Raw genomic sequence first — 17255 nt, forward strand, 5'->3', positions numbered from 1 at the left:
TGATCCTGAAGCTGGAAGATCGGAACACTTCAACCAGGGAAAATTCACTTACATTTAAACTGTCTTTTAAAAAAAAATTAGACCATCATGGCCTATTGGACAGGGCACCATCTAAGTGAAAAGGTGTTGGAAGGAAAACATGATCAAGAGGAAAAACAGGAAACATAATAAAAAGGCAACCAAATTTCCATCCTTACATTCCAGGATCAAATGCTGTATGGGTTAAATTTTATGAATTAGGGCTCCAGGGGTCGAGCCTCACCCACGGGAGGGAGTGTATATTGGGAAATAGATTTTCTATCCATTTGCTACAACTGAATTTAAACAAAAAAAGGGCCTCTGACAACCACCAATAACATTTAGGAGTAAATCTTTGAAAAAGTGACTGAGAATTCAGTATTTCCCAAAAGTTTTGTTTAATATTGTTGCCGACCGAGTGATTTTCTCCCAGGGTAAAATCCGGCAAACATTTTTTTTAAAAGCTTGCAACCATTCAGTTATTTTTTATATGTATACACCGCTGCTCTTCCGCGTCGTCGGCTGTTTCTCCGGGGGTTTGGAGGCCGGAGTCGGTAAGCGAGCGAGCAGAAGTCCCCCTGGCCAAGCCTGGGATGCTGCCCACAGCCCCTCCGTCTCGCAGTGTCGGCTCTGGCTTCGCTGAAGCGCTGCGGCGGGGCGACCTGCAGCAATGTGCTCGCTGGCTGCAACAAGACCGGGCTGTACTCAGCACCAGAGGTAGGGGCACCAACCCAGCACTTCGTCCCGTTACACAGCAGCCTTCACCTGCACTGCCCCTGGCTGTGCATTAACCTTAGATGTGGGGGATAGGGGCAGGTTGGCTGTTCAGCTTGGCTTTTTTTCTCAACCCATTCATTATTACAGTAGTTCATAATTACACATCTCACAGTGTCCAGGTTGGCTTTGGCCTGTTCATGTTCTCAGCACCATGTTCAGCTCTTAGCTCCCCCCAAGGTCTTTAAGCTAAGTGCATTACCAGAACTGGGCTGTGCATGGGTTTCCGTGAGGGGTTTTGATAAGAGTAAAGAAGGAGAAACTGTCAGAGGACACAGATTTAAGATAATTGGCAAAAGAACCAGATGGGGGGGGGGGGATGAGGATAATTTTTTTATGCAAGCAGGTTTTATGCACTGCCTGAAAGGGTGGTGGAAGCAGATTCAATAATAACTTTCAAAAGGGAATTGGATAAATACTTGAAGGGGGAAAATTTGCAAGGCTCCGGGGAAGAGCAGGGCAATGGGACTAATTGGATAGCTCTTTCACAGGCACGATGGGCAGAACGGCCTCCTTCTGTGCTGTAAGATTCTATAGTTCCCAGTCAGTCGTCCTCAGCTGGGGTGGGAAGTTGAAGCATTACAATTGACCTCATTGCCTGTAGGGAGGGGGAGACGGTGAATCAGCTAGGTTAAAAAGCCTGCTGACACTGGGCTCACGACCATCTGATGGATTGCCTGAGAACCATAATCTGACAAGAGTCAGGACCTTAGGGAGTAGGGTAAAAACAGGCGGGCGGGTGGAAACTTGAGTCGTGTTAATTTGCCGTGCGTATTACTGCATAAAAAATTGGACGGCTGGGTGTGTGATCTAACTCTAAGAATCAAATAATAGTCTGATGTACAGTCAGATCCTAGTTATCTGTGCAACACCTGTTAGGTGAATGAATAATTTGGGTAACTAATTGTATATTAATTCCAATTAATTAATTAAACAGCACTAAATCAGCACGGAGACTGAAATACAGGACAATTAAATATACATACAGAGGACAGGCTGGTTTGGGCAATCAATCAATTTAGATAACTTCTTTTTGAATAGACAGCTTCTGACTGGAAACCAGTCCTCTTGTGTTTTGAGGTAGGGAGACATTGGGTGCTAAATTGGGCCGTGTAGCACCCATTGTTTCGGTGGTACATAGCCTCTCCGACATCCAAGATGGCATCTTGGATGCGCACGCACGTTTCCTGCATGACATGCGCCAGACGCCATCTTGGTATAGGAGTTAGCGCAGGCGCAGATAACGAACGCTGGAATCATGTAAAGTAGGGAGAAAATGGCTTCAATCAGTGTGCAAAGCTGATTTAAAGTGATAAGTCCCAAAATGGTATCTAACGCTCAACTCAACGCACAGTCTTAACCCCGACCATCTGAACGTGTCTCAGAGTGCCTGGAGGACCCCCTCACTGGCGCTATTTAAAAGGACCATGCAGAATTTCCAGGTTAGTGGCTGGATTATTGCCTCTGGCTGCCCAGACATTTGTAACTGTTTTTGGAGGTCTCCTTGACTTCAATACTAGGACGCAGGGACATAGCCTAACATTTAGAGCCAGGACGTGCAGGAGTAAAGTTAGAAAATGCTTCTACAAAGGGTGGGAGATGTTTGGAGCGCTCTTAAGCAGATGGCAGTTGATGCTAGCTCACTTGTGAATGTTAAATCTGAGATTGATAGATTTCTGTGAACCAAGGGTATAAAGGGATATTTGGGGCTAAGGCAGGTATATGGAGTGAGGTCACAGATCCACCATGATCTCATTGAATGGTGGAACAGGCTCGAGGGGCTAAATGCCACGGCCACTTGCTGCCTCTTGATATGCGCCAACTTCTCCTGCAAGAAAGCGGCACGTGTGCCTGAGTGATGTGCCTGTCATGGTTGAATAGCTGCCAGTGTGTGTGGCCTGTGAGTTGTGGGTGGGCGGCTTGCAACAGTGGTAATGTGTAAGGGTGAGAGGAAGCATCTGATTGGAAGAGTTTGTTGGTATGGGGGGGTGTAGTGCGTGGTGCAGTTGGTAGGAGACACCACCAGACAATTGACCTCACTCACCTAACTACTCATCAAAGCATTGAACTTCTTCCTGCACTGCATCCATGTTCATGATGCTGTGCGCCTGGCATTGACTTCGTCTCTCACTGCCTTTTGAGTATATGTCTGGAGGGCCTCTTGTCCCCCTGTGGATATAGGATGTCCCTCCTTCTGTCCAGCTCTTGCACCCAAGGTCTCCAGTGCATCAGCAGAGAACCTTGGTGCACGCACTCTCGCAGGCCTGGTACCAACACAGATCGGTAGATTGGTGAGGTCTGGCATGCAGATTGGAGGATGTGGGATTTAGTAGTGTGCAACCTTTATTCAATGTTTTAACATAACTCATCAGTGTGTAAACATAGGGATGGGATCTGCATCTGTGTTTTACGTGTGCGATGTCCGATCTCTTCAGACTCCATGCAGACAGTAGACTGTTATTTTCAGCAAATAACAGCTCCCAGCTACCTTTAAGAGATTTCTAAGAAACATCCTCCCTTTAAGAGATTGAGCTCCCTCTGGTGGTGGAAAGTGTGAATTGCATTGATTCCAGGTGCAAGGCCTGGAACGGAAGGCTGATTGCAGGTAAGTGCTCCCTTGGGTCTTGCCTGCCCAGGGTCCATCGGGCACGGGGTGTTAGTGCATTGTGCTACCATCGCCCAGAACAGACCCTTATCCAATTTTTCACAGTAGGTGTTTAACTTTTTTTGATGTCATTGTTTGCATAATCATTAGTTAAGTAAAGTAGTATCGCAATTGTGTTTCATTACATATCATCTCCTCATTTAAATAATCTTGCCTTCAGAACTAGAGGCAACTCTGACTCTCGATACCACCCTCTGGTAGATTTTGTACCAATGCACTTGGCCAAACACTTGGCTCTTTTTTAAGAATGAAGGAAAGTTTAAAATCAAACAAAACTAAGTGGCTATCAATGCAGCTGCTGAATCATGCTATTTTAGGTTAGTCGAAACACAACTCAAAATGGCAAGGTAGAACTTGCATTTATATAATAGTTTAACGGCCTCAAGATGACTCAGAGCACAATCAGTCTACATTATAAAACAATAAGTCAGTCTTAGAGATCAGATGATGATAAATTTCCCAATCTTTGCTCTATGGTTTATAATCGGTTCTAAATACCTTGATTGGGACGCTATCTTGTAATACATTGAGAACCGTGTAATCCCCTCCCTCGCATCACGTGATAAATTACAATTACTTGTGTCACAGTTTATTTAACTTTTTCCTCATTTTCGGGGTCAAATCCAGACACAGATTAAAATGTGCTGCTGTCCTATATGTTGGACTGGATTGGATTACATTTGAAGTGCAGTTATTGTTGTTATGTGAACAAACAAAGCAACCAATTTGCACACAGCAAGGTCCCACTAGCAGCAAGTGAGATGAATGTGCAGTCCATCTGTTTTTGGTGGGGTTGATAGGGGGAGAAATGTGGGCCAGGATAGCAGAACACTCCCTCATCTTCAAACAGTGCCATGGGATCTTCTACGTAATCTTGAACAGGCAGGTGGGGCCTCGGTTTAACATCTCATCCAAAAATTGGTAGCCCTGCCTATTGAATTTTTAATCCCATTTTTGATTCTTTCCTTGCTGCTAGTAAGTGCCATGGTACAGGGTCTGGCAGTGTGCTTCCTGTACCACCTAATCCATTGCTAGTGTGATTTTAGTGACAAAAAAATGTGGCAATTTGTACCATCGGGTTTTTGGGTCATAAGTTTAAAATTGCAGATTATACGCTGTATTTTACATAGAATTACATGGAATGTACAGCACAGAAACAGGCCATTCGGCCCTACAGGTCCATTCCGGTATTTATGCTCCACACGAGCCTCCTCCCTCCCTATTTCATCTCACCCTATCAGCATATCCTTCTATTCCTTTCTCTCTCATGTGTTTATCTAACTTCCCATTAAGTGCATCTATGCTAGTCGCCTCAATTACTCCATGTGGTAGCAAGTTCCATATTCTAACCACTCTCTCTAGGTAAAGAAGTTTCTCCTGAATTCCCTATTGGATTTATTAGTGACTATCTTTTATATTTATGGCCCCTAGTTCTGGTCTCCCCTGAAAGTGGAAACATCTTCTCTATGTCTACCCTATCAAACCCTTTCATAATCTTAAAGACCTCTATCAGATCACCCCTCATTCTTATTTCTAGAGAAAAGAGCCCCAGCCTGCTCAATCTTTCCTGATAGTTTTAACCTCTCAGTTCTGGTATCACCCTAGTAAATCTTTTTTGCACCTTCTCCAGTGCATCTATATCCTTTTTATAATATGGAGACCAGAACTGTGCACAGTACTCCAAGTGTGGTCTAACCAAGGTTCTATACAAGTTTAACATAACTTCTCTGCTTTTCAATTCTACCCTTCTAGAAATGAACCCAATGCTTGGCTTGCTTTTTTTATGGTCTTATTAACCTGCGTCGCTACATTTAGTGATTTGTGTATCTGTACCCCGAGATCCCTCAGCTCCTTTACCCCATTTAGACTCTTATTATCCAAGAAGTATGTGGCCCCCTTATCCGAGTCCAAGTCTTTAATGTAAATGGTGAACAATAGTGGTCCCTGCACCGATCCTTGTGGAGCACCACTTCCCACCTTTTGCCAGTCTGAGTAACTACCTTTAACTTTTCCCTCCTTTACTGGGTCGAACCCAGACACAAAGTAAATTGCGCTGCTGTCCTGTATGTTGGACTGCAATGCTACCGTTTACTGGTCTGAGCTTGAGGCGGGAGGTTGCGATCAAACAAAGAAAAATGTTTTTGTTGTTTCTGAAGGTACAAAGGTGGCATGATGCCCTGTATATGCCACCTGAACCCAGCCTTAATGGAACGCATCCCGGCTGTGGATTTAACCACGAGCAAACAGGACTTTACTGCAAATGAGTCCGCAGTTCATCTAAAACCCTGTTTGATGTGGGACGGGAAGCGTTGATTTTATCCGTGATGAGTGTTACCACGTTCCTCTCCCTTCCTCGCTTTCTCCCTTAAAATGGCCACTGGGTGGTGGGTCAGTACTTAGCAAATAGTTTCTACATTTCTGGTGAGGAAGTGAAATGCTGGCATGTGACCTGGTGGCTGTTTCTGATGGATTGAGGTTGGATAAACCAGAGCAAATTGATACTGTGGATCCATTCCACACATTGCGTTCCTTAAAAAGATCATAATTTACGATCACACAGGGTTTTAAATATACAGAGCACTCAGGATAGGTTTACAACACTGCTAGGTTCCTGTTTGGTTTGCGCTTGGAGTATTTCCATAACTTCATCCCTTACTGTTTGATACTCCAACATACCTCATTAATGTTAAATCCGGTCCTCCTTATAAGCTGCTCATCTGCAATATCTCCTGGTTCTGATGAAAGGTCTTCGACCTGAAACATTCAACCTTCCTCTCTCCACGGATGCTGCCCAGTCTGCTGAGTATTAACAGCATTTTCTGTTTTTTTCAGCCACTGGAACAGGAGCAGGCCATTCAGCCCCTCGAGCCTGCTCTGCCATTCAATCGGATCATGGCTGATCTGTACCTCGACTCCAATTAACCGCCATTGCTCCATATCTCTTGACGTCCTTGCCTAACAAAAATCTATCGATCTCAGTCTTGAAAGCTCCAATTGTCCCGACGGGGGAGAGGATTCCAGATTTCTTCTAACCTTAGTGTGACAAGATGCTTTCTGTTTTCCTTCCTTAGTTAATTGTGTAAGAATACTAGGTCTCCCAGTGGCCCTGTGGATGCAGCCACCTCCCGCCGTGTAACGAAGCTGTACAGGCCAGGAGATCTGCAAATTTCAATTCCTGCCCCGTAGCGAATTAGCTGTTTCAAGCCAAGGCAGCAGCCATGTTGCTGAGCTCTGTGTCCTGGGAGGAGAGGCCATGAGCCAGACCTGACCATTACCCAGTGACTCCGTGCAGATGTTGGGTGAGGAGAGGGCCGGGTGAGCCTCCCCTTGGTTGAATAACCTGCTGACATCCAGTGTTAAGGCCGACACATGAAGACTGGCCATTAGGGAGAGGTAGGAAAATAGGCAGGCAGGAAGAAAGGGCGTTCAGGAGAGGGGGAGGAGAAAATTGGAAAAATAAAGAACTTTAAACATTTGACAACTATTTCACCAAAACAGAACTGAATTTGAAAAGATAGGGGCACGAGTCTGATTAAATAAACTGCACAAATATTACTAAATAAAATATATAAACAGATTTGACACACTTTTTTAATTGCCTCACAGTACACAGGTACCTGCTCGCCCTGAACTGGTGGAGTTAGCAGGAGGCTGTTATTACCAGTGGGAATTGGCCAGTTCTTCCCACTAAGTGTCAACTGTGGCTCAGTGGTAGCTCACTCGCCTCTGAGTCAGAAGGTTGTGGGTTCAAGTCCCACTCCAGAGAGTCGAGACATAATCTAGGCTGACAATACAGTGCAGTACTGAAGGAGTGCTGCACTGTCGGAGATGTGGTCTTTCAGGTGAGACGTTAAACCAAGGCCCTGTCTGCCCTCTTAAATAGATGTAAAAGATCCCATAGCACTATTTTGAAGAGCAGGGGAATTCTCCCCGGTGTCATGGCCAATATTTATTCCTCAACCAATATCACTAAAATGGATTATCTGGCCATTATCTCATTGCTGTTTGTGGGATCTTGCTGTGCGCAGATTGGCTGGCATGTTTCCTACATTACAACAGTGACGACACTTCAAAAGTACTTCATTGATACTAAAGCGCTTTGGGACATCCTAAGATGCTATAGAAATGCAAGTAGTTCTTTCTTCTTTAAAAATAAGAACGTGACTATTTTCTCCTATGGCAGATTTTTATTCTTCTCAACAAAAGAAGACCTATTTCTCAGCAATGGGGAATGATGAATCTCCATGAAATAGATAAAATAAAAAGGAAAATGAAACTGCATATCTGAAGCAAAGCTAGACAATGTTAAAAATACACAGCCGGTCAGTCAGCATCTGTAAAGAGAAAAGGCATTTCAGGTATAAAGAATTTGCATTTATATAGTACCTTTCACATCTTCACAATGTCCCAAAGTGTTTTACAGCCAATTAAGTACTTTTGACACTGTTGTAATGTCGAAAACGCAGCAGCTAAAATGCACATGGCCAGCTCCCACTAACAGCAATGAGATAAATGATCAGATAATCTGTTTTTATTTGTAATGATGTTGGTCGAGGGATAAATAGTATTCAGGACACCAGGGAAAATTCTCCTGCTCTTCCCCAAATAGTGTCATGGAATCTTTTACATCTACCTCAGAGGGCAGATAGGACCTTGATTTAATGTCTCAATGAAACACAGCGCAGCGCTCCCTCAGTACTGCATTAGGGTGTCAGCTTTAATTAAGTCCTCAAGTCTCTGGAGTGGGACTTGAAGCCCGTGATCTCTGACTCAGAGGTGAGTGTGCTACCACTGAGCCATGGCTGACACCTAATAGACCCTACATGAAGGCTACCCCTCCCCCAAAACTTCATAACTGGCCTTTTCTCGTTAAAAGCGCTGTCTACGTCTTTTCGGCATTTTCTGTTTTCACTCCATGAAATAGAACCTGAATGAATTTAAATAGCAGTTAAATTAGATTCAATCTTTGAGCAACTGGGAGGAAATATTGCTGTAAGAATTCATTTTTCATTGTGCTGGTGTTTCTAGTTTTCCCATTATTCTCAAAGAAACCTAAATTTTTAATATCTTGTCCTAAAAAGCAACAAAAAGCTTTTAAGCTCGTCAGACTATGCTGTGGAGTAGAAATTACTTGGCACAAAATTTTAACGAATTGCTTTAACGTGTTTGCATGAATTTTTTTCTGTTATTTCAACCAACCCACGAACCTGTCAAAATAGCACATGGAGAAATTTCATCCAAACACATTAACCAATTTGTTAAAAACAGACAAAGAGCAATTTTTAACCAGTTCCCTTCTCCTGATATTCCACACGCTCCTGGTTCATTGGTCGCTTTATGACAGAACTGGATCATTATTGAGTAGAAGTGCTTGAAAATGTGACAACACCCTTAATGGCACCGAGTTTATTTAGTTTATTCAACAACAGTTTGCATTTATATAGCGCCTTTAATGTAGTAAAATGTCCCAAGGTGCTTCACAGGAGTGATAAACAAAATGTGACACCGAGCCACATAAGGAGATATTGGGACTGGTGACCAAAAACTTGGTCAAAGACGAAGGAGGAGAGAGAGGTGGCGAGGCGGAGAGGTTTAGGGTGGGAATTCCAGAATGTAGAGCCTAGGCAGCTGAAGGCACGGCCGCCAGTGGTGGAGCGATGAAAATCAAGAATTGGAGGAGCGCAGAGATCTCGGAGGGTTGCAGGGCTGGTGGAGGTAATCTGTTCAAGACCGATGTAATGCAACATTTTCAGATTGTAAGAACCTGTGTTACAATGTGAAATGTAGAAGAAGTTCACTTGTTTTAAATGGGGCACCAAGTACAGCCTACTCCTGTTTTAATTAAGTCATTTTTTGCACAAATAATTCAAATTATTAACTAATTTCTCGTTAAAGTCATTTTTTGCACAAATAATTCAAATTATTAACTAATTTGAATTAAGCAACTTAATTAAAAAGCACTTCGCTTTTTGTGCTCAAAAAAGTCTGAATTAATGGGTAATTTAAACTAAATGGCTTTGAATTAAGCACATACTGTACTTTTAATGTTTTGCCTTACTGTAAATAAATATCCGGGCTCATGACAGGAATTTTGTGAGTTCGGCTTTTCACCACACGATGGCAGTGTACTATTGAGCTTGTTGAGGAAAGAAACCTATTGCAGGAGAAAGCAGCCAATATTGCAAGACTGTCCCAGTTTCTCAAGCAGAATGGCCTTACCCAAGCCATTTTGTTAATACAGTGAAGGCACTTAAATGAATAGCTTCATTTAAATGAGTGCACATATCCTTTGTATCTCCCAATGATTTCCAGGTTGTTTAAATTAATTCATTGGCCTTAACGGTGAGTCTCAGCCTCCAGCCCTCCTCAGCGGCCTGTTGCTTTACAGATAGCTTTGCTGCCTCTCCTCACCATCAGCTGAGTCCTGCCACTGCCTGTCTCTCTCAGCTTGTTGCTGTTTCCTGCCCGACACGTCCTCTGAACCCCTGAATTAAAGTTGGAGCAGCAGTTTGTCTCTGGCCAGTGGAACATAACGTCTGATAGAACGGCTCTGGTATTAGCCTCGCTCCTCCTGTCTAAATTTCTCATTGAAATATATAAAATTCTGACAGGCCTAGACGGACTGGATGCAGGGAGGATTTTTCCCCTGGCTGAGGGGTCCAGAATGAGGGGTCACAGTCTCAGGATATGGGGTAGGACATTTAGGACTGAGATGAGGAGAAATCTCTTCACTCAGAGGGCGGTGAACCTGTGGAATTCTCTACCACAGAAGGCTGTGGAGGCCAAGTCACTGAATATATTTAAGAAGGAGCTGGATAGATTTCTAGACACAAAAGGCATCAAGGGGTATGGGGGGAGAGCGGGAATATGGTATTGAGATAGAGGATCAGTCATTATCATATTGAATGGCGAAGCAGGCTCGAAGGGCTGAATGGCCTACTCCTGCTCCCATTTTCTATGTTTCTGTGTTTCAAATTGATCACCACTTGTCACTCACTCCCCATTCAGAGGGAATTGTCTCCATGCATCCTGTGTTCGGGTCCCACTTCCTTCCGCATTTAGTAACATTTCTTTTCCCGCTCTCCCGAGGTTGGAATGGCTTCACACCGCTTCACCACGCTGCGTATCGTGGCAACAAGGAGTTGGCGTATCTACTGCTGGAACACGGGGCGGACAGCAACCTTCCGAATGACACAGGAGAGACACCCTTTCACTTTGCCTGCAGGCGAGTATGGATTCCTGTTTACGGCATGGCCTAATATAGAAATCTGAAGCCTGACTGCGGCCAGAACAAAATGGCAGCTAGCGGTATCCGGGGCAACCAATGGGGCCATTTGCAGGTCCCGCTGCCCGCACTGTGCCCCCGTTTATATCACAGCACTGCCTTTGGGGGGTCATGGTGTAATATAAAAGGGGTATTTAACAACATTTGGGCAGCCTGTCAAAGGCCTTTGTCAGAACTAAAGGAGCCGTTGTACACTTCATTCCCACTAATGTAGGAACAGGAGAAGGCCATTCAACCCCTTGATTCTGTTCTGCCGTTCAGTTAGATCAAGGCTGATCTGTATCTTAACTCCATCTACCCACCTTGGTTCAGTAACCCTTAATACAGTTACCTAACAAAAATCTATCGATCTCAGTTTTGACATTTTCAATTGACCCCCAGCCTCAACAGCATTTTGGGGGAGAGAGTTCCAGATTTCCACTACCCTTTGTGTGAAGAAGTGCTTCCTGACACATCCCTGAAAGGCCTAGCTCTAATTTTAAGGTCCTGGACTCCCCCACTGGAGGAAATAGTTTCTCTCCATCTGCCGTAAGATATTTGCAGGTTTATTCAAACAATGTATGAAGAATGTTTAAACCAGTGTCTTTCCTTCGATGATTACTTTAGGCGTGGGGAGCTCTACATTATGCATCGGATGGTGAAGAAAGGAGCAAATGTCACAGCACTGGATTACCAAGGCAAGACAGCACTTCACCAAGCCGTGTCGGGTGGCAGTATGTAAGTGTTGAGTTAGAGCAGCGTTTCTGTGTTATATTCTAGTACACTTTACATAATCTGTCACAGGCGTGTAACAACTCCCCAGAAACTGCATATATTGTGTACCCTTGGCACATACCCGGTCGGCAGGATACATGGGCAGGAATTGATACTGAGCCAAACACAGCGCCCGACATGTACAGATCTACTGTCTGTTCTCGGTGTATGTTGTTTAATAGAGTGCGGTTCAGTGAGAGGGGCTGCTAACACCCTGGAATCACTAATTGCTGTACGTCCTGTGAGTTTACAGCCAGTCGCTGTAAACAGCCACAGTGGCATTGTTCGTTTGGCTCAGCTGGTAACACTTTCCCCTCCAGGATGAGAAGGTTGTGGATTCAAGCTCCGATGAGCATGTATCCGAGGCCTGAGCTCCCATACAGTGCCGACAGAGCAAGCACTGCATTGTTGGAAGTGCCATCTTTTGGCTGAGATGTTTATCTGGGACTTCCTGCCATTAGCAGTGGGAGAGGGGAACCCAGCCCAATGTGACAGCAGCCAGACTCTCTGAGCAGGAAATGGATGGTAATGAGGGGGTGCAGAAGTTGGGAATAGTTGCTTTGGTGGGGGGAAAGAAAGAGAGTGAGGGATATTGGGTAGGGAGAGTGTCAGTATTACCTGAGGGAGTGGGGAGGGAGTGTGTTAGAATTAACTGAGGGAGTGGGGAGGGAGTGTCAGAATTAACTGAGGGAGTGGGGAGGGAGTGTCAGAATTAACTGAGGGAGTGGGGAGGGAGTGTCAGAATTAACTGAGGGAGTGGGGAGGGAGTAAGTCAGTATTAACTGAGGGAGTGGGGAGGGAGTGTCAGAATTAACTGAGGGAGTGGGGAGGGAGTGTCAGAATTACCTGAGGGAGTGGGGAGGGAGTGTGTCAGAATTAACTGAGGGAGTGGAGAGGGAGTGTGTCAGAATTACCTGAGGGAGTGGGGAGGGAGTGTCAGAATTAACTGAGGGAGTGGGGAGGGAGTGTCAGTATTAACTGAGGGAGTGGGGAGGGAGTGTCAGTATTACCTGAGGGAGTGGGGAGGGAGTGTCAGTATTAACTGAGGGAGTGGGGAGGGAGTGTCAGTATTACCTGAGGGAGTGGGGAGGGAGTGTCAGTATTAACTGAGGGAGTGGGGAGGGAGTGTCAGAATTAACTGAGGGAGTGGGGAGGGAGTGTCAGTATTACCTGAGGGAGTGGGGAGGGAGTGTCAGTATTACCTGAGGGAGTGGGGAGGGAGTGTCAGTATTAACTGAGGGAGTGGGGAGGGAGTGTCAGAATTAACTGAGGGAGTGGGGAGGGAGTAAGTCAGTATTAACTGAGGGAGTGGGGAGGGAGTGTCAGTATTAACTGAGGGAGTGGGGAGGGAGTGTCAGAATTAACTGAGGGAGTGGGGAGGGAGTGTCAGAATTAACTGAGGGAGTGGGGAGGGAGTGTCAGAATTAACTGAGGGAGTGTGTCAGTATTAACAGTGTGGCTGGGGAGCAGAAGAGATTCAGAATCGACACTAGGAAGGGCAGGAGTCTCTGTAACCTCCACCAGCCCTACAACTCTCCGAGATCTCTGTGCTCCTCCAATTCTGGTCTCTTGCGCATTCCCAATTTTCTTCGCTCCACCACTGGTGGTCGTGCCTTCAGCTCTCTAGGCCCTAAGCTCTGGAATTCCCTCCCTAAACATCTTCGCCTCTCTCTCCTCCTTTTAAGATGCAACTTAAAACCTACCTTTGTACCAAGCTTTTGGTGACCTGTCCTAATATCTCCTTATGTGGCTCGGAGTCTAGTTTTGTTTGATAATCACTCCTGTGAAGCGCCTTGGAACGTTTTACTGTGTTAAAGGCACTATATAAATGCAAGTTGCTGTTGTTGATGATGTTGAGGTAAGAAAGAACGAAACATAAGAAATAGGAGCAGGAGGAGGCCATACGGCCCCTTGGGCCTGCTCCGCCATTCAATAAGGTCATGGCCGATCTTTGACCTTAACTCCACTTTCCCGCCCGATCCCCATATCCCTTGATTCCTCTTGAGTCCAAAAATCTAGCGATCTCAGCCTTGAACATATTCAAAGATTGAGCATTCACAGCCTTCTGGGGTAGAGAATTCCAAAGATTCACAACCCTCTGAGTGAAGAAATTCCTCCTCATCTCAGTCGTAAATGTCCGATCCCTTATCCTGAGACTATGCCCCCTAGTTTTAGACTCTCCAGCCAGGGAAAACAACCTCTCAGCATCTACCCTGTCAAGCCCCCTCAGAATCTTATGTATTTCAATGGGACACCTCATTCTTCTAAACTCCAGGGAGTACAGGCCCATTCTACTTAATCTCTTCTATTAGGACAATCCTCTCATCCCAGGAATCAATCTAGTGAACCTTTGTTGCACCGCCTCTAAGGCAAGTATATCCTTCCTTAGATAAGGAGACCAAAACTGTACGCAGTACTCCAGGTGAGGACTCACCAAAGCCCTGTACAATTGTAGCAAGACTTCCCTACTCTTGTACTCCAACCCTCTTGCAATAAAGGCCAACATGCCATTTGCCTTCCTAATTGCTTGCTGTACCTGCATGCTTACTATGTGTGTTTCTTGTACAAGGACACCCAGATCTCTCTGAACACCAACATTTAATAGTTTCTCACCATTTAAAAAATATTCTGTTTTTCTATTCTTCCTACCAAAGTGAATAACCTCACATTTCCCCACATTATACTCCATCTGCCACCTTCTTGCCCATTCACTTAACATGTCTACATCCCTTTGCAGACTCTTTGTGTCCTCCTCACAGCTTACTTTCCCACCTAGCTTTGTATCGTCAGCAAACTTGGATACATTACACTGGGTTCCTTCACCTAAGTCATTAATAGAGATTGTAGGTGCCAGCTTGGACTCGGGTGTGAGGGTGGGGAGGGGCTGCTAGTTTGAACGAAGGGAGGGGAAGAAAAGTACCAGCTTGCATTGGGTTGGAGGGGGAGCAGGGCCGGGGGCAAAGAGGAAGTGCCAGCGCTGGCTGGCCTTGATGTTTCGGGCTGGCACCCGGCAGCCTCACGACACTGTCACGGAAACACTCTGCCTCAGTGCGTTTACCAAGTCCGTCAAGACTGGCAGCAGCCAGGACGACCCAGTGAAAAACGAGTCCTCCTTGCCACTAGTCTAAAACATTCAGGCAGGTTTACCTTGATGTGGGCTCTAGGTGTGGGAGATCCTCGTTACCAGACCCAGCGGCCAAAGAACAGATCAAAAGCAACTTTTGTTACATGCCTAAATGACTAGATTTTGGAAATGGTAGCGTAGTGGTGATGGCACTGGACTGGCAACCCAGAGGTCATGAGTTCAACTCCTACCATGGCAAGTTGTCAAAGTGAACTCAATATATCTGGTGATTTGTGGGTTGGCGCCAGAAATAATTGACCATGAAAGCAGCCGGATTGTCATTAAAAACCCAACTAATGTCCATCTAGGAATGGAACCTGTCACCCTGCCCATTCTGGCATATCCATAATTCCAGTCGCACACTATGTGGCCCAGCGAGACACTTTGTTGTCAGGGGCAACTGGGGATCTGCAATAAATGTGACCTTGACAGCCACCGAGGAGCAGCGTCGAGGAATCACACCTGCATTCCGTCACTCTCCATTGTTCTGTGTCAGTGGTTTAACAAACTGTACCACTGCACTCTGTCCTTCCCCACCTCTAAATTCCGTGATCGTAGCAGGGGAGTCACTCGGCACTGCCTTGGAGCACATCACACCAGCTGGAGGTGTCGCACTTGGTTTCGCACTTGGGCCTGTAGTTAAACACCCATTCCTCAGGTTCAGGTTTGGCTCCCTTTCCCTCGGCTCATCACTTTGCTGCTTCTGTCTCCAGAGCTGCCATCCGTTACCTGGAGGAAATGGGCTGCTTCAGCTTCCGTGATGCAGACAAGTTTTTGCTGACCCCCCTGCACATCGCAGCATCGATGGGCAACGAGGACGTCATTAAATACTTGCTGAGAGACACGGTGAGTAACCTTTGAACAAGAGGAGGGTTCCTCAAACCCACGCAAAGGCCTGCTTTGAAACTCCCCTCAGAAGATTATCGGGAATTCCTTTTTGTTTGCTGTGGACAATTGCTTCAGTATAGCGACTTGCAAAATTCATATCTGATGGTTTCCCCGCTGATTCTTGAACTACCAGCTTCTTGCCTTCCTCCACATCAATGTTTCATGTTGGGATGATTAACACCCCGCTGCCCTGATTTTGTTACGGGGAGGGAGTCTCGGGAAGTGAGATTACAGGCAAATGAGGAAGGTGAGCAACAGATAACACACCTCAACCTGCAGGTATTTGAATTGCCTTCCCTGTAGTTTTAATAGCATAGTACTGACCGTTATAAGAGTATGGAAGAAACTACCTCTCAAGTAATTAGTTATTGCTTATCTCATCTGGGAATCCACCGAAGCTTCACCTCCACTGGGTTAATTACATGCACGCTGTTCTTCCTGCAGGATATGAAGCCGTCTCTTTCCAATAATTTCTACCCTTTTTCTCTTGTCTCCCCAGGCAGTCCCCCAGCAGATGGTGGGTGCACACGTCAGTGTTACTCTGAGTCTGTTGCTGCCCGGTGTGGGGAGCTACACAAGAGTGACACGGGAACAGCAATTGTCCCTATTCTCCATTCACCGCGTTCTTCTCCATGTGAGGCGGTGCGAGGCCTTTAACCATTCCCCACAGTGATTAGGAACTCAGTAATGTGAAGCGGGCCCCATTCCATTGCTCTGTGCACTCTTCGTATTGTGTCAGCTGTTCAAATACAAGCGTCAATGCAAATTATTGGCAGACTTTCAGAAAAGACTTTTTCAACTGGTATAACACAGTAATAACGTGCACCAAGTCCCGTTCCCCCATCACCCCCCGTGCTTGCTGACCTACTTTGGCTCCCAGTCCAGCAAGAACATTCCTTTTAGTGCTGACGTGTTTCAGTTTGCAGCAGTACATGCTTAGCAAATAGTTTCATCAATTTCTGCACAGTGGGATTAAGTGACCCGGGGTGACATGTGGTCTCACTCTCAGCAACCATTGTAACTCCTCCACTGGCCTTCCAATTCATACCATCATGTCTGTATCCGTACTGTCAGCGATCCACTTGTAAGCTTCGCTCACCACTGCAGTCTGTCAAAGTACATCAGCGCACAGTACTGCAATTATACCAGATGAGGCTGATCCATCACAACAGCTCTTAAATGACCTTGTTAAGAGTTCCTCTTGACTGACCCCATTTGTTTGGGACTGGTTCTCAGCAACCCTTGACCCGTAACCCGCTGTCATCTTAAAGTTACTTACTGCTGGATGATGTCAAAAGACATTTATCAATCCTATTTAATAGGGTCCCTTCATTAGAGATTTCCCCCAGCTGGATCAACATAGGCAAGATCTTTTTTTTAATAATACACATTAAGCTAATGGTGCTTATTTTGAAATCAATAGTTCAATCCCTTTAACAGTCATCAGTGTGAGTGAACAGCATCTTTTTCCCCTCTAGACTTCATCCATTTTTCCCAAACTTCCTCAATAAAAATGAGGGGGGGACCTGATCGAGGTCCATGAGGTTATGAAAGGGTTTGATAGGGTAGAGGTAGGGGAAAATGTTTCCACTTGTGGGCGAGTCCAAAACTAGGGGCCATAAATATAAGATAGTCGCTAATAAATCCAATAGGGAATTCAGGAGAAAGTTAGTTACCCAGAGAGTGCTTAGAATGTGGAACTCGTTACCACGTGGAGTAATTGAGGCGAATAGCGTAGATGCATTTAC

At 45.4% G+C, this 17255-nt stretch overlaps 1 protein-coding gene across 1 annotated transcript in view; it reads left to right on the plus strand.

Moving 5' to 3' along the window:
• Nucleotides 1-495: 495 nt before the first annotated feature.
• The window catches only part of si:ch211-223a10.1 (uncharacterized), a 37626-nt gene continuing 20866 nt past the window's right edge, over nt 496-17255 (plus strand). Inside the window, exons 1-4 of the mRNA XM_067972627.1 lie at nt 496-735; nt 10547-10682; nt 11349-11459; nt 15333-15465. Coding sequence (XP_067828728.1) covers nt 612-735; nt 10547-10682; nt 11349-11459; nt 15333-15465 — 504 coding nt within the window. The 5' untranslated portion in view covers nt 496-611. The remainder of the gene's footprint in view (nt 736-10546; nt 10683-11348; nt 11460-15332; nt 15466-17255) is intronic.

Source organism: Heptranchias perlo, chromosome 36 (genome assembly GCF_035084215.1).
Source record: "Heptranchias perlo isolate sHepPer1 chromosome 36, sHepPer1.hap1, whole genome shotgun sequence".
NCBI lineage: Eukaryota > Metazoa > Chordata > Chondrichthyes > Hexanchiformes > Hexanchidae > Heptranchias > Heptranchias perlo.